At 41.1% G+C, this 25,151-nt stretch overlaps 1 protein-coding gene across 6 annotated transcripts in view; it reads left to right on the top strand.

Moving 5' to 3' along the window:
* NPAS3 (neuronal PAS domain protein 3) overlaps positions 1-25,151 on the top strand; it is an 827,147-nt gene that overhangs the window by 763,360 nt on the left and 38,636 nt on the right. For all 6 annotated transcript variants that reach the window (XM_040970285.1, XM_040970284.1, XM_040970283.1 and 3 more), the window contains one exon: positions 6,030-6,148. In XM_040970285.1, coding sequence (XP_040826219.1) covers positions 6,030-6,148 — 119 coding nt within the window. The remainder of the gene's footprint in view (positions 1-6,029; positions 6,149-25,151) is intronic.

Raw genomic sequence — 25,151 nt, 5'->3', positions numbered from 1 at the left:
GGACTGCACCAAAGATTCATGTATATAAAACAGTATATTAAAGTAAACTTACAAAAGCAAAGAGCAATCATTGCAACCATAATTTTTTCTTCCTCTTTGGGATTCTAATTTTAAAAGCATTAAAGGAGACAGCTGCTCATGCTGTGATATGCGCTAAACAGCCTGAAGGATGGAAAAAAATATATTTGTAGCTCATAATAACTATTGACCTTTCTGATATACAATGTTCCCTGTGTTAGCTATTCGGTTCTATCAACAGCGAAGATTGAACATGACTTTTTAATAGAAAACATGGGGTGTTGAGCTGCCTTCACAAAGGTGTTTATGTATTATTTTGTATTGTACTACAAAGACTAAGGCCGGATGCCCTTTGTCTGACATCATGTTTGTCATTAAAGAAAAAAAAAAGTGAAGGAAAGAAGGAAGGAAATAAAGAAACAGAAAAGAAGAAGAGGGGAAAAAGCCTCACTGTTACTGAGTATGTTTTATATAGAGAATTGGCTCGTAACCACTTTATAGATGTGATAAAAGCATTGCCACACTGGATCCCATACGCAATAATGGTAATAGAATCCACGTGGCATCCCGGGAGAACTTGCTATATTTTTTTCTCCCAGAATAGATCCCTCAAGCGACAACATTTATAGGGAGTTTCTAGGAAGATTTAAATCACTTGCTTGCGGTATTCAGGTGGCACATCTGTCGTCATGCTCAGGCCGCTGCAGAATGGGTCATCATGGATACCAGATGCTCTCCAAGGCCATCTTTCTCATACTTAGTTTTTCCCCCTTGAATTTGTTGCTTAACCATTGTGTATGGAAACACCCACCGGGAGCAGCTTGACTCTCACACCGTGCGCATTGCCCAAGAGTGGTATCTTGCAAGCACCAACTGCGGAACAGCAAGAAACTCTGAACACGCACATCTTCCTCAGGGGACAGCCTCCCCAAGCATGCCCAGAACACCTGCAAAGCAGCCACATATGCATTCTGACTCTGATCCCAGCCAGGCCACACACTGCCAGGGAGTCCTTCCTGACAAGTGGCATCGGCCAAGTTATTTCCCCCCTTTCCAAGTCTATTTTTAACAAGATTTTTGAGACAATTTTATGACATCAACATTGAACTACAGTTATTTTCAGAGTTAGAATCTCGAGTTTCTGTTGATGATTCATGGATTCCCAAAGCAGAAGCCTTACCAGTGACTGGGGGCAGGTATCAGTCATAATGAGAGTTAAGTAAATGGAGCTTTTTTGGTCACACTCCAGAGCAGGCATTGTTGGCAGAAGATGGTATGGCCTGAGACCACAGGGAAAGGGAGGCACTGCATCACCACCCATTCCATTTTACTCAGGATCTTTGCCCCCATGAGAGTTCCCTGGCACATACTAGAAGACAGGCCAATGGGACGAAAACCAGCTTTCCAAAGACAGAGAACGAAGTGTTTTCACATCCTGGGAGAAAGCGGGCCAACGCTCTTTTGACTACTCACCCAACTGGCCCAAGACTCTCAAAAGAACACTCCACAGAAAGCACTTCCTTAGAGATGAATGAATACCAGGCACAGACATCATGATCCCCTCCTCCTCTTCCCCCAAAATACTACTTTAGAGACAAAATATTGTTTCCCATGAGAGAGTAACAGGGATAAAAAGAAAGCATCTGAATGTCACTTTATCTCCACATGCACAGCTGAATGCCACTTGTGTGAAACACAATTCTAGGTACTTGAAGGGGAAGAGGGAACCCAGAGTGGACCAGGAAATAAATACAACAAAGGCAACCAAGGCTCCACCATCCCTGCTTCTAAAGATCCAATATTCTCAAATAGCCATGTTGGTGGTGGCACCTTCTGCAAATTATATACTTAAAGAAAGAAAAGGAAAACCCAAGGAAGTTAATTTTTTGGAAATGTAGACTTGGTCTATTTAAATCAACTGATTTTCCCTACACACGTTCATTTACTAGGTAAGACACCTAGGACTATGCATTGTTTGCAACCATCATGTAAGCTTTGCCTATGTACAGGATAGTCACATATCAAAACAAGCCTATGGATTTTTTTTTGTAAAAATTCTACAGGGATATTCCAATAGCAGTCTATTGCTACAGAGCTATCACCCCAAATATTGATGGCTTTAGAAAAGCAAAGGCCCCTTAGATCATTTTTTTTTCAGGCCAGGCAAAATCCAAGGAACAACTTCTCCAGGTAGTATAGGCTTGGGGTCTCTCCTGAGGCAACCAGAGTCTAGTAAGCTGAAGGCTTCCATGGGGCTCAGTGACCCAGCACACCAAGTCCTCTGCTGTAACTGTTGGGAGCCAGCCTCCGTGTCACTCTGTAGGGGCCTGTCTGCCTCCTGCCCCTTTCTAAAGAGAATGAGAGCTGCACCCACAATAGTTACTGTGAACAGATGGCGAGGAACTTAGACACGATTTCCCATTAGAGTGGCATTTCCAACATAAAAATTATTACATTTTTGGCCATAAATTGTTTTGTACATTTTTATAAAATATGTAAAAGCTAACATTTGAATAGCTGAGATAATTTAGATTTTTTTTTTAACATTGAGACCCTTGATTTTCCAGCAAAGGATGGCATGTTCCATGTAATTCTTAGTCGTTGGGTCTTTTTTTTTTTTTCTCAACTCCTGGTTTGTAGTGTGTAGGTCAAAACTGAGCGTAACTAGGCTTTGAACACTTAATTCAGTTTTATGCACAGGAATATAATACGAAGAGAATTCTAAAGTTCATGGATGGGGCAGGATTTGGGCATTCCGAGGTTAAAGCCACAACTGGCAACACTAGCATTCCATATGGGCCCTAGCTCAAGTCCTGGTAGCTCCACTTCTGACCATACTCCTTGCTAATGGGCTGGGAAAAGCTGTGGAAGATGACCCAAGTACTTGGGCTCCTGCCACTCATTTGGGAGGCCTGGATGAAGCTTCTAGAACCTGGCTTCTTCCTAGCTCAGCCCCGGTCTGGTGCTAAAAGTTGGAATCAGAAGTAGACCTGTAACTCAAACCCATGTACTCCTACAATGGGAGTCAGGCATCCCAGGCTGCCACACCAAATGCCTACACTTTACAGGAACTTCTTGAAGATGCCTTGTTTACATGGATTTCAAACATTTTTGTGCCAAAATAAATTCCACTTTTCATTTTTTTCCCCTGATTTTTGAAGTATCTCATACTTGCTTGCCCTCGAGACAGCCTAGCCATAAATGTGCTGTGAATGAGTCTGTTCTACTTCCCTTTGCAAGGGGGAAGCATGGCAGGCTGCCCTTGCCCCACCCTCTGAGCTGGGAGACCATGGGAAATTCAAGCAGCAATCCTTCTCAGAAAGCATGATCGTTTCAGATCTGCCCCTCTGTGCTTCTCACCGACTCACCCAGAGTGCCTCACTCTTGGGACAAAACTTGAGGACCCATTTAGGTTTCAGTGAAACAAAACCTGCTCTTAGCATTTGTCACCAACACTGCTCTGTGTGTGGAGGCAGTTAACCGCTGCATGAGAGTGATGGGTGCTGGGGCCCTCCCGCCTCAGTGAAGGCACAAAGTTGGGCTCCACAGCTCATTCGAAACTTGTGTCTTCACCCAGCCGGAAGCACCCATGCTGTGCCCTCTAATGTACACTTCAAATGTTTCGCTGTGCAGTTCCCATAACTGAAAACAATCATCTCTCACAATGCCTGAATTATCCACCCTTCTGCAGTTAAGTGGCTGGATCCTAGTAGCCAGGATTCTAGCCCATAACCCAAAAATACATTTTCCCTCACCGGGAAGTTTTTCTTTCTTTTTTTTTTTCCTCAGCAATTGCAAACATAATCTTGCTGAACAGAGCTGAATTTTTCAGGCTGAGTTGATGGCGCGGGTTCTGATGGCTTCATGTGAGTGCAGGTCTCTGAGGACCGAGGCCAATCCATGTGAAAGGGACAACAGTAGATTGGCATGCTTTTCCATTTCCACCAGGATGAAAAAACTGCTATAAATTAAGTCTAACCTTAAATGTATAATCTGTCCTTGGGAGGAAAAGAAAAGGGGGGAGGTATATAGCATCTTCAAGCTCTCAGCATCCCTTACGAGAAAAAAAAATTGGTTCTAAGGGTCTCTGATCTTGTGTTTTAGTAAAATAGAACTGCACGGCTGACTGACAGTTCTGATCTAAAGCATTTACGTTTAAGTTTTGATCTCTCTGCTTTTGATTAAAACTAATGAGCTCATTTAATTCAAAATGGGAATCTCTGATAAGAGAAATAAGGTTGATGTGATTGGATTAGAGGGGCAAATTAAACTCTTAGAGCAGAAGTTTGTGCTTATATAGTGTATTAAAAAGCTGTTGGCGTATTATGGCGTGTTAGATGATGAGAAAAATTTCATAGTAATTCATATTTAATCAGAAGAAATGAAAGTACTAAATATAACATGGCTCTGCTTTTCCCTCGAGTGATAAAAAGCTGTACATTTAAAATGACATCGGATCCAAGCTCTCTAAAATAAAATAATAAAAGACCCTAAGAGAGACACATGAGAAAGGGACAGTCGCCAGTGGCTCCATCACACCAGACTGAAAATGCCACAAATACAGTAAAATAGAGTCATGTCAAGAGAAGACTGCTCCGAGAAAAGCCCCAGACCACAGGGAGCAAAAGTACCTGTATTCTCATTCCTCTCCCGTTCGAGAATCAAATGTGGAATTACCCTTAGAAATATGTGAATTACATTTCATGACTTAAAATGTAACAGCTTGTTTTGCCAATTTTTCCCGTGTTTCACAGCTATCTTCACATATGCTTAATTCTGAAGTCTCTTTCTTGTATGTCTTCCTTCCCCTCTACTCTGGAGAAAATGGTGTGAGCATCAGGGTTAATTAGAAGAAATCCTGTGTGCTGTTGACCATACTGTTTTTAACTTCTGAGAAGGCAGGGACACGTGTATCCCATTTCAGGGTGCCTAGGTTTGTCCCCAGTCCCAGCTTCCTGCAAATGTGTATCATGGAAGGTAGCAGAGGACAGCCCATATATTTCGGTCCCTGCCATGCACATGGGAGATGTGTTTCTGGCTTGGACTCCCTCTGCCCAGTCTGGGCACATTGCATGTTTTGGGACATGGAGCAAGTAGATGGGAACTCTGTGCTGCTCAAATATCTTTATCTCCAGATTAATTTCTTTGCAGGAAAATAAGCTTACCTTTCAATAAAATAGGTTTATGCTATAGTCTGGTATGATTGCTTACATATATTTATAGGTTAGGCACAGACTATATGAAGCTTCCTAAGTGAGGACATTCTGCTTAGGCAATAAACATGAAAAGGCAAAGAAAGGATCATTATCCTAGAAGCAAAGGAGTGAACAAAACAGCAACTGTTTCCTATTTGGGTGGAAGGTGGAGGGAAGCTGTCTTTAGTGACAGAAATGGAAAGTTGACATCATATGTAGTTTTCATTTGGTTTCTGTCTGCACAGCCCATTCTCATCTCTTTGTTGAGTCATCGGAGTTATTGTGTGCCTGTTATTTTCTGCAATGACAGAAGCCTATTTGTAGGCCAAAGATAGGATGAGCACAGGGTACCCAACTTTGTAGGTCCTGAAATTCCCCAGCAGATAAAAGAAGAGATGGACAGGGAGGACAGAGCATGAGTTTTCCTTGGTCTTCATTAGAAGCACCTCTGCCTGTGCCTAGGTTGATCCTATGAGTCTAGGGGGTCCTTTGTTTTCAGGAAAGTTCTCTCTGCACAGACCAGTTATGCCTTAAAGTGACCTGAAGGTACTGACTAGTAGACCCCTCCTCTAGGAAACTTTCAGAAGTTGCAAGGTCTGAAAAGCTCTTGCAAAAACCCAGAAGAGACTTGCTTTAGATATATTAATTTTTCTTTTTTGTTTTCTGCAAAGCAAATCTTTTCTAAATGAGGTAAATTGATTGCTGTGCTCTTAGTGCCCATCAGTCATGTATTTTAGTGAACTCAAGGATTGCACCTGAGCAGTCTCTGTGAGGGCCTGTGCAAAACTCTAAGCCCCGTGTTTTTGTATTCCTCAGTGGAGTCCACCAGCCCCAGTCTGCTAACCACTGACAACACCCTTGAGCGTTCCTTTTTCATCCGAATGAAATCTACGCTGACCAAACGTGGCGTGCACATCAAATCATCAGGATACAAGGTAAGCTGGAACCCAGGGGGTGGGGGCATTTTCATTGAGTTGTTCATCTGCCTTGAGTCCACAGAATTAGCACTGATGACCTAGACTAAACCCCATAGGGTTTCCTGGTCATCTTTCTTCAAGTACTCCTGGGGCATTGGGTGTCCCCGTTGGAGTCTTATTTTGTAAAACTCTGGCTAATGGCACACCAAGTGCCTGGCTAATTAAAAGCCAATTCACTTTGACAGAGAAGGTGAGTCAAATTTGTGTCAGTCCTTATTATGACTGTTTTAGAGCTGTAATTCACACACTTCCTCCTTCCAGGTTTCCTCCTCCTTTGCGAGAAAGGCGATCAATTTTGTAGTAACATTTTGGCCACAGACATAGAAACCTTAATTATGAAATTGTAATTGTTGAGCATTCAGTCATTCTTTAGCATACCTCCACCGTGTTACCTACAGGGAAAAGGTTCCTCACAAAGACCAGTTCTGTGAGTATAATGCACATTATTGTAAATTTAAGGTTAAAAGATATAAAAGCCTTCTTTTTGATCTCAAGGAATTCCAACATTCTAGTCACTACAGCAACACAAATTAAGGCCCATGAAATGTATGCAATGCCTTCGGCAACGTGAATCTTCTCAGTTCTACAACATAGTAACCAGTCTCCCCAGCAATATTTATTATATATGGGAGGGCAACCAGAACCATAATGTTCCATGGCCAACACAGCGATTCCTCATGTGTGAGTTTAGAACCGCTGACAGCTCAATCCTTTAGGGTAAACATGGAGCTGTCAGGGTTGGCCACAGCTGTGCGCATCAGGCCGGAGAATCCTTACAGATGTCGTCAGAACACGAGCTGCCATAAAAAGATCAGAGTCAGGCACTCCCTGTGACATTCATCCCACAGTAAATGAAGGACGGAAGTGGGGACACAGGGCTGCCCAAGACCTTTAGCTGAGCTGTCCTATAGACTGAAAGGTGTCTGTGGAACACCCATACCCTGTCCTGAAGAGAGGTCTGGGGCAGTAGGGCAGTTCTACTACTGTGCCCTATGAAAACCCATGACAAAGGAGAAGGGAAAAGTTGGATGCTATCCTTCGGACAGTTTTGTGTTTCCCTGCACTGCTGAACATGATGTGTTGATTCCACTGGCTGTGTAGCATTTGCATTAGCTGTGCAGTTCTTGGAACAGACTGCACATGCTGAGATGACTGTTGCTTCAGTGCTAGGAAGACCTGTCTTTGCATTCCAGGTTTTAAGAGCCATGGGCTTCCTTCCCACTCCTACTTTACTGTCTCCTAGTGTTCTTCATCTTTCCTGGCTTTTACAATTTTGTAGGCAGTATATCCCGGGAAGGAGGAAGGTTGGAAGGGGTGGAATATAGTTTGGGAAAGCTTACGGTAATCCAATATTTTTAGACACTTGTAATTTTTTGAATAATAAAAATATTCTTTCAGCATACAAACTTGAGATCTAATCTCTAAAGTTTTGGATCTAAAAATAAGTGGGCATTATGGGTAAAAAGGAAATGATGAAAAAGAACAGAATTACAGTTTAGGTAGGAAATGAAATAGATTGGGTTGTTTGTTTTGCTCCATGAGCACCATAGGAGAGCTATTTTCACTGCATGACCTAAAATTAGGAAAGTTAGTACCCGAAATGCTAATAGTGTTCTCATTCCTTCATTCACTGATATTAATTGATCTTCTAGTATGGGATTTGTTCTAGATCTTAAAAGCCAGCATTGAATAACAGTACCAGTTTTCATGACACTTCTATTCTAAACAAAAAAGAGAGAGATTTCAACAAGTAAAAAGACTGGTTTCATGGGTAATGAAGGTAAAAATACCAACAGCTAACATATAGCCAACCATTTGCAATACAATGCATCTATCTACACAAGCTCCTGGAAAATAACATAAAAAAGTGGTGTATTAGTTCAAAAAATTTTTGCACCAAAGTAAACTTCTTTTTTGTTCTAAAACCTGAGGTGTTCTTGTAGGTTTAAAAGTATCATTCCTTGAGGACCAGCGAATTTCACCATCTTTTATGGTTGCCAGGTTGACCCTTGGCTGCAACACTTCTGATCCAGCTCCTTGCTAATGCACATGAAAAGGGAGCCAACGAGGGCCCCAGTGCTTGGGCCTCTGCCATCCACATGGGCTTTAGCCTGGCTTGGCCTTGGTCCTAGGGCAAAGTACTTTTGTTTTCTCCACTTTACACATGAAGAAACTAAGGCTGGAGAGTTAATTAAGACCCATCATCACATACTAAAGGAACAGAACTTGAGTTTGACTTTGGACATCTGACTCCACATTCCACCCACTTAACCACTAAGATATACTTCTCTGCAGCGTGAGATGATGTAATATGTGTATGTGGCTGATGTAGCAAGGGAATCCTCTTGGAAGAGGAAAAGCACAGCAGGTCTCAGTGAGGACGTGGCATGTTCCTGTGAATGAGAGGGGACTGTGCAAACAAGTGAAAGAAAACCACATCTGAATCAATTTGTTTTGGGGATTAACAAGACATATCCACTATAAGAGACTTTGAGAAATGAAATATTCAAAAATACAATCTTGAACATCAGAATTGGCAAAGATTGAGGGACTGTTACATATTCTATCACATCACATAATATTAAAGGAACCAGACCTTTTCGACAGGCCACCAGTATGTGGGTATTTCTCAAGATGCAATGCAAGTCTATACCTAGGGCCTTCTTCCTCTCCCAGAACTGCTGTCCTCAGAGCTGGATGCAGCCACTCTCCCCCAGTGAGATGAATACACCACGCTCTTCTCCCTTCCCCCTCCACCGCGGAACTTCCCTCATTAATTAACCCTGTCTGGAAGTTAGGAGAAGAGCTGATGAGAACCTACGATATGACACAGCTGAGTAACATCCCTATTTATCTTCTCATTCTCAATAAGTAAACCTAACAGCTAATAAAACATTCCAATAAAGCTGGTAATCGTCCTACCACCACACAATAAACACAAATAAAAAGAAACGGCAATGATAATTTCTCCGTACTCCCAATATTCTCCCAAATTTATTGCCCTTGTGTGCATCTTTCATTCCCCTTATTTAAAGATCTGAGATGTTAAGCCTTGCTCAGCACACGTCACTGCATTTCTTTCCATGTCTTCTGTAACCTCAGCACGTGGACCTGACTTTCTTTATCACGTAGTACCGACTTATCCAAATTGCAAGCATGATAACAAAGCTATCACTTATTGAACCCCGGCTCTAGAACAGAAATTATTTTATTTAGCCCCTATGAAGTACTTTGAAAATTCTTCTATTGCCCAGCATTGTCCCAAATTGACCTTGTCTTTTGCCCATTTTCAGGTGGTTCAACTGAGACTGTAAGTGTGATGCTTTCTCATGTTCATACAGTTTTTTAGGAGCTGGAACTGACTCCAGGCAGCTGAACTCCCAAGCACGACTTTAACCCTTCTAACCCTTCTGTTACACTATTTAAATATGGCTAAGTCCAAAGGACTCAGAGTGAACTGAACTTCAAACATATTTTTTTAAAAAGTCATTACTATACAGTGTTTCAGAGAGACCACTCTTGCCTGGTGAAGGTCTTTCCTTACCATACCCCACAGCACTAGTATATTGGGGCTTTGCAATTCTGACACCTGCCCAAGGAATAAATTATCATCCTTTCCAGTGCTGTCACACACATTCATGGACCCTCTACCAAGAATTCTAGCCAAAGAAGTGCACCTGCTAATTTAAGTAGAAGGGGTAATATAAGTTGTTACTGCTTGGTTTGCCACACTAAGTCCCCAGAAAAATCACCTTGTCTCCAGTGAAGTTACCCAACTCTGAGCTGTCATTCATTTCTTTTCTCATTTGCCTGGATATCCACAGTAGCATGTTATCTGGACCAGCCACTTTTTATGCCTGAGGGGCCTCCCTGTTGTTTAGGTCTCATTGTTGGTCACATATCTTAACATAACACAGCTCCCATTTAAATTGCATTGCATCTCGATATTCTGCCTTCTTGATTAGGTCTGTATCTGGGGGAACTTAGGAGGTATGGCACATGGGGTAAAAGAAGATATGTAATCAGGGAAATTAGAGAAGTGCAGACTAATTGGGTCTCTTCCTTAGCTAAGGTCTTTGGAGAATAATTTCCTCTGTCGTGGGACTTGCAGTTTTCTAATCCACTCTCAAGTGCTTACCAAACCCACTGTCATTTCCAGACTGTTTATCCACAGACCCTATGATGTCCTACCACTAATAGCACAAGAGAGCAAGCTAAAGTGGCGGGGGGGGGGGGTGGGGGGTGGGGAGGTTGATTCTGCCATGCATATATAACACCGAGAAAGTCTCCAAATCCTTCACAGAGTTGAAATCTTCAAATTTGGGGTGTTCTTATGTGGTTCATGCCAGCACAGTGTCACTAAGGGAGGGGAGAAGTGCTCAGATTCTGAAAAATAAACAGTCTCCCAAATGGGCTGCTTTATGTACATTGGTTTGCCTTTAAATGTTGAGCCAAATAACTTCTGCAAACTTTTGCAGCCTCCTTATGATACAGTTTGCCTCTCAGCTGCTAAGTCATGAGTGGTTTACATTTTCTTCCACCTTCTCCATCATTCTGTCTTGGAATTCCTAGCATCTGCAACCTAGCTACAGAAGGCTAATTGTCTTTCCTGAAAGATACCTGCATAGTTACCATGCTGTTTCCTCTTCTTAAGACACCATTTTATCATACTGCCAGTATTTTTTTTTTGCCACTAGAAATATTTGTTCATTGTGGAACCCTGCAAGTATTGCTGCTGTTATCGCTTCCCTGAATGCATGTAAACAAACTTATTCTTCTTTATGCCAACATACAATTTTTACATTTGCTCATGCTCTATGAAGCTGCTAATAGTTCATAACCTGAACAGTTTCCCATAGATTAAATGAAATATGCCTTGTTCTCTTCCTTATATGAGATACTTCATATACTTTCTCACATAAACCTTACATAATTCTTGTACATTATCTCAATTTTGAAAATAAGTAAAACACAGGTAAGAAATATGAAGTGACTCATGTAAGGTTACATATGTAGTTAACAGTAAGACTTGAGAAGTATCCAGATCTTCTGATTTCCACTTCTTTCCAATACACTGCATTGGATGCCCGGTACTCTCTCATTCTGCTTTTGTCCCCCAGCACCTCGCACAATATCCCGCACATAGTTGTCACTCAGTAAATGTTGGCTGAGTTGAATGAATACTCTTTCCTTTGAGATGCCAAATAAAAATGTTGAATGAGGGCCCGGCGCGGTGGCGCAAGTGGTTAAGGTCCTCGCCTTGCACGCCCGGGATCCCATATGGGTGCCGGTTCTATCCCGGCAGCCCTGCTTCCCATCCAGCTCCCTGCCTGTGGCCCGGGAAGGCAGTCGAGGATGGCCCAAAGCCTTGGGAACCTGCACCCGCGCGGGAGACCCAGAAGAGGCTCCTGGCTTCGGATCGGCATAGCATTGGCTGTTGTGCTCACTTGGGGAGTGAATCATCAGATGGAAGATCTTCCTCTCTGTCTCTCCTCTCTGTATATCCGTCTTTCCAATAAAATAATAATAATAATAATAAAAATAAATCTTTAAAAAAAATATTGAACAACCAAGCCCTGCACCATACCACTACATATCCTACTAGTTGACATCTATGTGTTTGAGATGTGATCAGTGGAATCGTTGTGAACCCAAGGATTGGCCACTATCTGATCCTGTTTTTTCGTCTTGTCTGTCAGGCCACTGTGAAACTCAGTGCCTTGCTATAGCCCAAATATACCACAAGCACTTTATTCCCTTTAGCCATCTGCTGAGGCTTCCTTTTCAAAAATGAGAAACAGAATGGCACTATCATCACTTATTCATCACGACTTCGTATTAGCCTGTGGTCATCCGTAGTTTCTTTCTATTAAATCATTAATCAAGATTTTTTTTTCCCTAGAGATGAATGCTTAGATACTTTCCCTTTCTAAGAATTTGCTAATATTTGCAAGTATCCTGTCTTCCAACACAACCCCATGATTTCTGAGAGATTACCAGAAATACAGTAAGTGATGTATTACTTAAAAGGGCTGGGTTCCTTTTTCTTTGTCCAGAATTTATACTGGGAGAAATATGACTTAGAGGAGTGTCTGGCCCTAACATAGTAGTGGTCCTTCTTTGGAGATTTCTGAGCACATATACTAAACGCATCAATCTCAAGTGTCTCTACCCCTACCCACGTGTGGACAGACTAGTTGCCATCTGGGTGATTCTTCCCACCCTAGATTCAGAGATGTTCTAAGTGCTCAGGTCCATCAGTGTCCCTCCAAAAGCCTGTGCTTCAGCTAAGTGTTGTCTTGACATGATGACCGTGGTATTCCAAGTTGCGCAAAATGTAACTGTCTTGTCAAATCAATAGATGAATTTTCAGAGACCAAAAATTCTGTCAACCTATTCAAGCTTTCTAAGGCAACACATTTATTTCCTTGCAATCCATCCAGATGCCCATAATAAATTGAAGGAGAAAAAAATTTTTTCCAGGGTAGAATTTACAGACTATCTTGATGAAAAAAAAAAAAATGCAAATAGAGGAGAGAACCAATAAAATCAAATTTTTAAAATCCTATTATCCTGCGTTAGTCTCTGCTCACCTCTGCACAATTGTGTATTATAAAGTGGTTTCCAGTGTCATTTTAAATACAGCTGACATTGTTTCTGATTTTAAAGAGTTTATTTCTCATTACCAAGGCCTGACAGTACTTGCAGCTTAGGGTATGTCATTTCTGCTGGGACTAATCAGCTAGCTATTTTACCAACTAAAGGCATAATCACTAGCCATTCTGTGAAGTGTCTGTAAATTTTAAGTATGTCAGTGTCTGGGGCCCAAGTATGTTGCTAACTTACAGATAGTTCATTTTTCATTATACTGATTTGTATAAAGAATGTGCAAGTAACAGGATCCCCTCTTTAACTAATAGTGCCTTTATCTTTTTGGCTTTTCTTAGCCATGGCTAATTAAGAATAACAAAAGTGATGATCTCTTTGAAAAATCAAGTCATTGGTGCAGCAGTCAACAACCTTTTCTGTATATTTTGCCTTTCAACTAACTAATGCCCCTACTTCTGAAACTGATAGCTGTTGATATGATTATCCCTGGTGTGTGACTCTGCCCCCCACTCAAATAATTTTCCAAGAAGACACAGAAACAAAAAGGTAAATACAAGTGCAGTTCATCCTTTTTATCAGGCCTACCACTCCTTACTGCGCCCTGTCAACAGCTGCACTAGCCCACAATTTCTGTGTCCCTTAAGTAATCTCTTGATCCAGTGGTCTGAAGGAGCCATTATTTAACTCTTTACACATTTCAAGTACTTCCAGATACATTATCCTGTTTGACCCTTATTATCTCAAAATAACTCTACTAAAGGGTGATCAAGCACTGAAGCAGGATGTTGGGCAAAGATTTGGACTTAGTCCTGCATTCCTGGCTCTTTGACTTGAAGTTAATTGTTTAACTTCTTTAAGTATCTATTTCCTCTCTTGTAAGATTTAAGTACCAATAGGCTGGGCCCAGCATGATAGTGTACTGGTTAAAGTCCTCGCCTTGCATGCGCCAGGATCCCATACGGGCACTGGTTCTAATCCTGGCAGCCCAGCTTCCCATCCAGCTCCTTGCTTGTGGCCTGGGAAAGCAGTCGAGGACAGCCCAAGGCGTTGGGTCCCTGCACCCATGTGGGAGACCCAGAAGAGCTCCTGGCTCCTGGCTTCAGATCAGCACAATACTGGCCATTGAGGCTGCTTGGGGAGTGAACTAGTGGACGAAAGATCTTCCTCTGTCCCTCCTCTTCTCTGTATATCCACCTTTCCAATAAAAATAAATAAATCTTTTTTTTTTTAAAAAATAATAGTACCAATATACTCAGTCTGTTGGAAAACAAGATGATAATGCAAGATGCCCGGCCCATTGTGAGCACCCAACACATTTTCACACAGAAGTATCATGTTTGTGGCACTAGAATCATGAGTTCCACGAGATGAGCTTTGATCATCCAAATTTGACTTTGTCTCTGCCTGTGCACCTGTACCTATGAGAGGTTGTCATTCGTCAGGGATAATTCAGACAGACCATGTCCTGATATACATGAGACCTGCAATAAATGATTTCTTTCAAATATAGAGAATGCTTTTGTTTCTGAGAAATTTCTCTCCTTAAGAGTTTTGAATATTGATTCCAAGGGACAAAGTATGACTGAAATATATCATCTATCCCTTTAACAAAAGAAGCACATATCAAATGGTTTTCTTTGGAATTGATTTAGCATCATGGCAAAACTAATACAGTCCTTTAATGCAAGAAATGGAGCAGGGCCTGAGCCAAATTGATGTGGGTCTCTGGAATAAACAGAGCTTCTGGGCTCCTGTAGACCATGAGGCTCCACAGTTGGGTTAGAACACGTCCATTTTATAAGCTGAATCCCCTATGGAAGGCAATTGCCACATGACTCCAAACGCTGCTGCACTGCAGAGATGTGATGCATCCTTCTGCAGGGGAATCCGTTGACTCATTCCAAACGGGGGAGAAAAGCCAGGATTCTGGAGTTCCTGTCTTCTCAGGGAGCTATTGTAGAAGGGACAACAGAACTAAGCACATCTTCCCAGGTGTCTGTGTGAATCTGCCCTCCACCTTCACACCACCAATCCCCATCAGACAAAGCACATCAAACTCAAGTGTTTTGAGGATAAAGATTGTCAAATGAAAGAATTATCTGTCATCAGTTCTCAAGCCCAAGGCATGGCTTTCCACCTTAACTCTGCACACATGTGGATGTGTCTTTTATTCTGACCTACCAGTGGGCAATGGATAGCTGTAAGTTGCCCTGCTAGAAAATTGGCTTTTCACTTACAGTTGGTACTTTTACACACAAACACAGAAAAGTTGCCATTTGCTATACAGCAGCATTTATAACCTCTCTGTCCTAGAACCTTAAGCTCTGCCTTTTATTCTCTGGGGTATAAACGGTTGTAACAAAGTCCCATGGGACCCTGTGTTGCCCTTATATTCTGCTCACACATCACCTTCTCACCTTTCCATCTAAAATAACTCAGGTAAACCTTTTGCACCCCATCTATTACCATGTTCCAGCTCCTTTTTGTTCTTCCTAGCACTTAACACAAACTGTTTTATACATGCTTTTCTGCATCATTTTTCTTTACCACTGAAGTACAAACTGAAATTTTTACAGAGTTTTTGGCAGAGGAAACTCAATAAACATTTGTTTAAAAATTAAATTGATAAATATCAAGCTTAATTTGTACTAAGCAGAACATACTTCCTGCTTGAGTCAGTATTGCATTTTCTTTAAAGGGATTCCAGGCATAAGCAAATGCAACTGATGCAATTCATATGAACTTTTCATTTCTGGGCCCTGATTATAGTTTAGTAATTTGAAGTTAAGAAAAAGGAAGATGCACTAATGGTTAATACATGGCATGACATATTTTTCATGCTGTCATATTCAGTTGGTTTTTTAAAATCAATATGTATTTAACTTGTACCCAATTCTAATAGCTAGATCTCTGGAAGCACAATCAAGAGACACTTGATTATTACTTGGCAGTTCTGAATATATTTAACAGTCCTCAAATAGCCTTGTCAAATGTCCTTCAAATTCATGATTCCTTGGAGAAGTCATGGAAACAGTGGCTTTCTAGGGGCACACCTGGTGGTGAGTTGGAAACTCGCATCCCCCAGCAGCACTGTGCTCCTGTCTGGCTCTGCAGTGTTGGACAACAAGCCTGATTCTGCTGGCCTTGTAGTGCTGGAGACAATAGACCTGGCTTTCGTTGTCCATCAATCATCAGTGGGTAAGGTGACATCTCCTTTAGTTCTGTTGTATATATTAGGACTTAGCCTTTTGAAATGGAATCCAATAGTTCCACTGGCAATTGAGTTCTGTATAAATGCTACTTAATTAGGAGTGGAACTAACAATATAGTGGTTGTCTGAATCTGTCATGGAAGTGTAAAACACTGTTAAGTTTTGGATTAGTTTCTTATTATGAACTGGTATGTCCTTTATGGAATGTGTCTTTTCTCTTTCTATTCACAAGATCTGGAAAGTAATGTAATTTGCCCAAATACCCATACTGTCCAGATTCTCCCAAGTCCCCTTCGCATGGTGAGGAATATTAACTTGTGTGAATCTAATCTTTAGGACACAATGGTGCAGGGCCTACCACATCCAGATTCTTCAAATGCTCAGGAAGAGGCCTGTACTTGAGACATGGTACCGAAACCCAAATGTAGACGCAGACTGTACATCAGGCATTCAATGGGCAACAAGAGGGAATAGAAAACAGAATCAGTGGATATCACTATCAGTTCCAAAAGACACCCCATGTCCTGCTAAGCATGGAGGGTCCATTGTTGGATCTCCCTCCATGCACAGCAGTTCTCCCTTGGGAAATTCCTCAGTGGAACTTTGAGTTTGGCCCCTCTTGCATCTAAAATAACCACACCTTCTAGTCACACTGTCTGGTCCAGACAGCTTTAAAAAGGAAGGTCCTCTGCTTCTACAGAATCACAAAGACCTGCTCTTTGGTTGACTCCCTCTCTTGAATAATGTCTGCACAGCTATGGTTCACAGAGTGGCTCTCTTCGGAGGAACCAATAGTGAGGCTTCTGCAAAGGCAGTGTGTGTGTGATTGCTTCTCGGCCTCTTGGCTAACATCAAGTGAAGACAGCACGTGCTGGGTTTCAGCTATCTCTCTGTTTACACAGCATCCTTAGTAACAGGTCATTCTGGTATCATTCCCTTTTACATCAGGGAGGTAAAAGAAATAATCACTGACATCAAGAACAAATGACATTTCAACAATATTTTTTCACTGAAGATAAAATGCTGAACCAGGCATGTGCTGAAACTACAGCTTTTATACTTCAGGTGATTCTAGAATGATGGGAAATAACTACTTCTAATTGTTCTAGTTACAGTTTCAGAAGATAGTAGACAGAAAACTGGGAAAAACTATGAAAACTCCTTTGAAAACAAGCTTTATGAGCTAATAATATGAGAACATAGCAGAGATGTCCAGTGTACCCAAAAATGATCTATGATCTTCATTTCTCAACATCACATTTTACCTGGCATATTTAGGAATTTATTTTGCTCAATCATGCAGTCAATACTGATAGTTCATCTGCTGTATGTTACACACTAGGTGGGGTGTTAGGAAAATGCAGATGGATCAAATCAAGACTTTGATCCAGATAGCAAAGTCTAGACTTACAGCGCTCTGAAGGAAATGAGTATGAGATAATGAGATTTGTGCTATAAAAGAGGTTGTGTTCCAAGGGCAATGGAATGAAGTAAGTAATTCTGTCTGGTAAAAAGCAGAGTCTCTTAAAATGACCATCATTCCAGCCACCCCTTAAGGGACAGCTGCCTCCTGCAGACATTTTAAGGAAGGACATTGTTCAGGTGGAGGGAATAGTCTCAGGAGAGAGATGTAGACATTGTCTGGTGGTTGCCCAAAGTCAAAGCATCTCATTTGACTTGAGAAATGCAAGAAGGAATAGGAGGATTCACTGGGTACAGTACCTGTCCCATAAGTTACTAAGCTATGAGAGTCACAAGAATGGAGATTATGAATGTTTTGCATTAACAAGATTTCTAGGTTTGTTGTAAGGGGGAAGAAAACATGATTTTTTTAAACCTAAGGAGACCATAAATGTCATTCCTAAGCCTCTAAGGTGGAAGAGAATAGAAACTGAAATAATTCATTGGATTTTCATTTAGATTCTCAGTATATTTTTCCTTCCACCATTATGATTTGAGTACAGGAAATTTCTTCCCCTGATTCTCAGATTGCTCTTGAAAATAGACATTTTTGGAAGCAGGGGTGGTTTTGATTTTCTAGAACCAGTAATTCAAGGAGAAGCATTAAAATCCATACGGAGTGAAATCCTGGCTTGGCAAATAAATTAGAAGCAGGATGCTTCACATAGACCTCACTCACCAGAGCATGTGGTCTGTACACTGGGGCATGCCTGGATTCTTGGAAATAACTGCTATTGGTACATTGTATGGAAACCCTATAGGGAGACCCACGGCATCAAAGATGACTTGTTTCTCGTAGAAAAAATAATTTGCTCTTCAAATCACTGATGCTTTTCTTCAGCCATTGAGCCTTTGTGTAATTGTGGCAATCCATGTAAACAAAATTATCTGAATACCCAATCCCTTTGTTCCAGTAAGAGCCAGTTACATCTCATCTCCAATTAAACAACTGCCCTCAAATGAATAGTAACTGGCAAAATGAAATATGAGTTTTACAGCAAAACAATTTCTCAGTACAGTGTGTGGCTACTCGATTTTCAATGTGAAGAAATTTCACCCTTCCTCTTTCTGTCTAGAAAATAAAAGGATCGAATACTTATGTTATTTCTGAAATATAGACCATCCCACAAATTAAGAAAGAGGGAAAAAAAAACCTCTTATTTTTTTCCTTGTTGCAGCATCTGTATTGGGTTTATCTTTCTGTCAAAGATAATATGAAGCTGGCGCTTTGTGTTGCAGATCATTAGCTAACTTGCATTTATCTGCTTGATTTTGTTTACTTTTCTTTCTCAAACATCTTTTTCTTCTCCAGATAATCAGTGCTCTCAATTGCTCTCAAATGCATCTACTTCTGTCACCACAAAGCTAGAGTAACCCGGAGGATGACACTCCCAAACCACGCAAGACCCATTTAAGTGCAGGTTTTTTTGTTTAAGTCAGCTCTCAGGATAGAAGCAGGTATCACATCCCCCTCATTGGCTTTTGGCTCTTTCAGCACCATAAGCAGAAAAGCCAGAAAGACAGCACCGGACAAAAACAGGTTTAGGCATGTGTTTGGTTTCTTTGCATGTACTAAAGCAGCCACAGAGCGGATGCACAATAAACAAACATGCATTATGGGTTCTTTTCAGGCACTTTATAGACAACTGCATTCATAAATTTTGATACTGTTGTAAGACGCCGACTTTGATGGGTCCAAACTCAGGCAAGCTTTCGATCACTGGGGCAACCACAGTCTATGCTGACAATTTATCAGCCTTTCTCCATCAAGGAAAATTGTTTTTTAGTGTGTGCCTATTAGCAATCATATGCATTATATGAAATTAGGTTTGGGGGAGGACGGTCTACCATCTGTCTTTCTGATTTTTTTTTTCAACATTTCATGCTAAAGTTCAACTCTGTGTGTTATCAGAATACTGCAAACCACCGTATTGGTACTTAGCAAGAAAAATGAGCTAGATACCAATGTCATCTTTAAAGTTACACAGTTGAAAAAAAGGGAGATCATTGATATACCAATCTGTCCATTATCTTTTGAGTACACTTCAAACTCTGCTGCCTCTCAGAGCCAACTGTGGTGCCGCTAGTTCTTCTCAAAGAACAGTTCATTAGTGTGCTTCGAGAAGCAGCAAAACTTTTGCAAAAAATAAATAAATAAATAATAAAAATTAAAATTCAAGGATAAAGTGAAATGTGGTGTGAGTGTGATCACCGAGCTCTGAAGGACTGATGTAAGGAATGAAAAAGATGTAATTTCCACTCCAAGTGCCAAGACGCTAAGATTTCTATTGATAAATATTGCTTTTCTGCAACAGTACCTGCCCTCGGCGAAACTCTGCTCTGTGGTGCTCAGGATCATACTGCCCAAATATACCTAGGATGATTGTGTTGACTTTTTTTTTTTTAAGTATGCTGCATAATCTATAAGGATTGTTTAAAAAGGCATCCCTAGACCTTTCACGTGCAACTGTACTTGTGTGGCAGGGCATTTATTTATGCTGTAACTTCCATTACTGATTTTGGCCAATTCAGATCGATTTTGTGCTAACTATAAGTAATGAACCTTCCAGAGCAAAAGAGAAGAGAAAAAGAGATGGAGCAGTACCAACACCCTATGGCCGTGGGAATACATATCACAGGGTTCATTTAGTTATTTTTTTAATAGATCATGAAGCCAGTACTCCACCAAACAAGAAAATACACATAGAGAAAAATCTTAAGTTTCCTTGCTCTGACTGCAGGAACCACAACAGGCAAATCCAGGGAAAATAGTTCCCGCAGAATGCAAGTATGTTTTCTTTCTCTCCAAAACATCGCATCCCACACTCATTCTTCCCAGCTTCCCCCCTCTCTCCAACATGAAGTAGTATGACAGAATAATGAGACTTTCAAAAAAATGAGCCATTCCCAAAGGCTGGCTTCCCTCAGTTCCTAAGGCCCAGGGCTGGGTGGATCCCTGAGTCCAAAAGAGCCTCTTGGGTTGAGGTTTAACCTCTTTTCCAAAATAATAAAAAAAAAATTAGTAACAGAAGACAAGTTGTCTCCTGAGCTTATAAAGATGGTAGGCCAACTAATGAGATGGACAGCACAAGACACACTTGGAGATGCTCTGCGATACCCTAACGTGGTGGCTGGAGAACAAAGGAGGTTCATGAAAGCTGTTGGGGACAACAGGAGATCAGTGCTGTCTGATAGGAGAGGGCCTTTTCCCTGATGTTCTTAGGCACCAAGCACTAAGAAAGTAAGTGGGTATGAGGGATGGATAGAGTATGAGTTTTGACTTATGAAGGGAAAGAACAGAGTCAGTCAGTCTTTGGGCAGCAGAAAGGAGGAGAGTTATAAATGAAAGGATGAAATTGGAGCTGCATGTTACCTCTAAAGAAGCTAAGGAAGTTCTTATTTCACTCTTGCCTGGTTTCTTAATTCTCTGAGCTCATTTTCATCAAACATATAGGAGCAGAGAAAGGTCAGTGCACTGACGCAAGGCCACAGTGTTGGCTCCATGACGATGCCATTGACAGAAGTGATAAAAGAAGGCCAGGAGTTCACTGTTACGTGGGCAGCGAACCACAACCCTGAGGTAACCTTATGCAACCCTGAGGTAACGGTCTCCATCCCCAGACCACTGACTTTCCACAAGACACGGGATATACTCCAGCAGTCTACTTCGCGGAAAGGCAAAGCATGTGCACTGCGCCTTGGTCTCCAAGAGCAAATACCATACATTGTTCTGAGAACTTTTGTCTATATTCTTTTCCCTTTCCCTCCTTTCAAAAACAAGGAATTGTAGAAGGAAGGGAAAGGTCGGTAGATGTGGCATTTGTCTGCTGTGAGATGGGCCTGGAAGGACAGATATTGGGGCCTCTTTGAAGCATGCATATTTTTCAAAGTGCTGTGGTTTAGAGTCATAGGACATAGCTTCCGTGTGATGTCTCATAGAACACAGGCAAGTCATGTAAATTCCTACTGAGAACCACATAGGGAAGGCCTGAGCAGGCAGAGCATCCTAGATGGCACAGGTCAGTAGGAGCATTTCTGGCTCCAAAGGGAACCTAACCAATCTGGGTACGTTATTGGATCTCACCATCAGTCACCTTCCCAGGGTCATCGTGGCTTGCTTTCTGGGCATAGCAGGAAGGAGAAGAGAAACGATGGGCCACTGAAAAGAGCTAAAATGTCCTATCATCAATTTTTTTCAGAAATGAGTAATGCATAGTAATCATGTTTTTTTTTAAATTGTGAATGACTTTAACCCCAATCATAGAGAGTAACTTGCTTCCAAACTGTCTCAGATGGCTCTACACTATGCTGCAATGTGACCCAGCTCTAGTAAGTTGGGTATTTTATTTTCAATAGCTGTGTTGGAATTTGAACATATTATTTAAAAAATCAGAATTACTAAGGGGACAAAAGGAGTAGTAAACTTTCAGAACTTTGGGTGGTAAGAGCAGAGTCATAAAATTAGGTTTACTGACAGCAAGCACAATAACTACATAATTCAGTGGGTGTATTTATGACTAAGTAAGACTACTGCAAAGTCAGGTGGAAAGTTGTAAAAAAAAAACCACTAAATAAATATTTGTACAGAAATTGACTTACATATATCATTGGATTCTAAACTCTAGTTATCATTTGTATGCTGAAATAGAAGTTCCAAAAACAAATTATGTATAAATTAAAAATGAAATAGAGTCACTTCCATGGAGGTATTTAAAAGCAGTTCTATGTTTAACATTATAAAAAAAAATTGCCAATGATTAGCATTTTGGAGAACTTAATAGTACATATGAGCCCCGGCCCTAAAATCAGTAGATGCTCCAAACAGCTACATGAGGATGGTCATCTCAATCTTGATTTGCTTTCCTTGAGCTGATGATGCTTTAAGAGACCAGTCTGTCAGCAAAATGCAAGATAGATTAGGATGGGGACAGAGACACCAGTTAGGCAGGTGCCACCAAGTTGTCTAGATGTGGGATTTCAGGACAGCATTAGAGTAGTGGCGCATAGAATGGACACTTGTCTTACCAGAGTAAGACACAGTAAGGAAAGAATCCCTGTCCTGATGACTAACAAGACAGTAAGAGAAAGAGAAACCAAAAGTGAATCCAAGAGAAGTCCTGGACTTAATCACTCTGCCTTTAGACTCCCAACGAAACGGGAGGGTCACCAAAAATAAGGAGCAATCAAGTTTCAAATCCAAGTAACATGTCTTACCCATGCTGATTCTCATTCTCTTTATTTACTTTTCCTGTTATTTCTGGTTATGCTCTAATAATGTGCAAAGAGATGATCGTGATAATGAGTGATAATGAGGGCCACAGAGTGGGAACTGTTAAAGACTAATTGAACATTGAGTGATTGTTGGAATGAATGAACTCATGAATTTTCTTCCTAAACCTCAAGTGAAATTGTTTCATCCTTTCTTCCTATTTCTGCATTGGCTCCCCCTTTGTCTATAAAATAAATCACAGTTTCTTTGTACAGACTTTCTCAAAATTTACAATCCACCATTTGCCCATTTACTCCATTCTGCCATCTCTCTGTACCGCCCTCAATTCCTAAGCACACACACACGAAGCAGTGTCCTAGCTCTGAGCTCTAGCTTAGGATAACTCTAAGCAAACATCCCATCAAGTTCTGTGTGTCCATAAGATTCTGTTCAAACACTGCCTCCTCCTTGCACCTGATCAGTAGAACCCTCCTGGACACTTTGCTAAATATGGTGTCCACCTAGTCTTATTCGGGGGTGTCTTCCATGTCCATCTCCCTTACAGATTTCCCTGGCAAGACTAATAGAGTGTTGACTCCCAGTAAGGGTTCAAAGACAGGAAACCAAAGTGGCAAACATAGGGGGATAAACTTAATTTTCATGCCCCATTCATTATAAAATGTCTGATTTTCTACAAATGTCCCTCAGTGGAATAACTCATTCAAACACCGCCTTTTCATTGAGAGGATCCGTTTCCTTTGTCTTCCTGTAAGGATTGCAGGATAACTTCATTTTATCATCCAGGTTTGCTTATTCCTTACTTATAAAAAGCAGGGGGGGAAAAAAGCCCATCCTAACAAAAGGAAGAAACTGACATATTTTGGACTGACAGATGTCAGGGGACACTACCATCTAATTTCCTTGTTGATTAATTTGAAGGTAATTTCCTGGTAACCCAGGCTTCCAAAAAATATATTTTAAGTGGCATGTTGGTGAAAGAAAATTAATTTCTCTGCGTTAGACTTGCCAGCTTTTGAATTAATTGCATGAGCATAACAATCAATTAATAAGTGTTAAGCAAACAAGGGAAAATCGGTCAATTAAAAATGACAAAATTGATTCCAGAGGTAGATAAACCCAAAGACTGTCAGAATATTGCCTTCCAGGTGTTGCTATCCAGGCTCTGCACAGTCTAACCTCCCACTTTTCTACACAGCCTTCCAATTGTTCAAGCTTTATTGTAATTTCTTATAAATAAATGACCACCTAAGCCCTCTCCCCCCCGCTGTATCAGAATTAAGGAAACCAAACATAGGCCTCAGCTTTCCAGCAGCCATACGGAGAAGGTGACACAGCTTTGGGGGAGTGCTTATCAGGAACCCATGCTTTCTGAGGACTGGCCAGGACATTCCAGTAGGAGGAAGCTCTCTGAATCATCTTCCTGTCTCCTGCTCATGAATCCAGGAGTCTTCCAGAGGGAAGGCAAGATGACAGGTGACTGGGCTGAGCCAGCCTTCTTAGAGCACTCAGGTTAAGCCTTCTCAAACACGAGATCGCTCTGTTTTTTATGGAGACATTTTGCATGCAACTGCACGGGACTTGGGATGCATGGAGTTACTTCCCTATCCAGACAAAGTCTATGAGGAATAAAATTGGTGTATGAAAATATCTTTCAATTCTGGTTAGAGTAATATCCTGGAACATGACAAGGAGGCTTTCCAAAGTTCCTGGGAAATGGAATTAAGTCATGCTTATTTTGCTGCAATTTTTTGGCTTCTAACTCACACATGAAAAATGTTTTTCATAATATAGATTTCCATGAATCTAGTGGAGACCCCTTGTGTTGTTTTTAACCAGGCTGCTGAGCTTTTGTCCAGAGGCAACAGTGTGTTTTACCAGAAAATACCTCCATTGTCCTCTCAAAGATCAAAAACTCAAAACATCCAGAAAATGTATTGTGTACGTTACTCACTTTCCTATTATGCCAAGATTTCTAGAATTGTGTCTATTTCAACAGACAAATGATTGAAGTTTATGATTGAAGTTTAAACGAAATATTAAGAATAAAGAAGTAAACTTAAGCTTCTCTTCCCAACTGAATCTTTACTTGAGGGTCTCAAGGATTTCTCAATATAAATAGAAGCCATGTTGCCATCCACTGGCCCTTTCCAGCTCAGAGAGCAGCACCTTCCTCTATGCTACGGTTCTGATTACTTCCTGGCTAATGTAAGCCCTGGAATAAGCAAAAAATACCCAAGTATTTGCAACCCTGCCACCCATGTGGGAGATCTGAATTAAGTCACAGCTTTTGGCTTTGCTTCTGTGTGTAGTTCAGCTACTGGGGGCATCCTGGGAGTGAATCAGACGATGGGAAATCTTGGTCTCTACCATCTTCCCCTCCATCATTCTTCCTCCCAAATAAATTTGAAAATAGGTAAATAAAATATAATCTTCAATATCAGAGTAAATAT

Source organism: Ochotona curzoniae, unplaced genomic scaffold (assembly GCF_017591425.1).
Source record: "Ochotona curzoniae isolate NIBS_2020 unplaced genomic scaffold, NIBS_Ocur_1.0 scaffold_4701, whole genome shotgun sequence".
NCBI classification, from domain to species: domain Eukaryota; kingdom Metazoa; phylum Chordata; class Mammalia; order Lagomorpha; family Ochotonidae; genus Ochotona; species Ochotona curzoniae.
The sequence above is the reverse complement of the archived record's forward strand: the minus strand, read 5'-3'. Positions and strand labels throughout refer to the sequence as shown.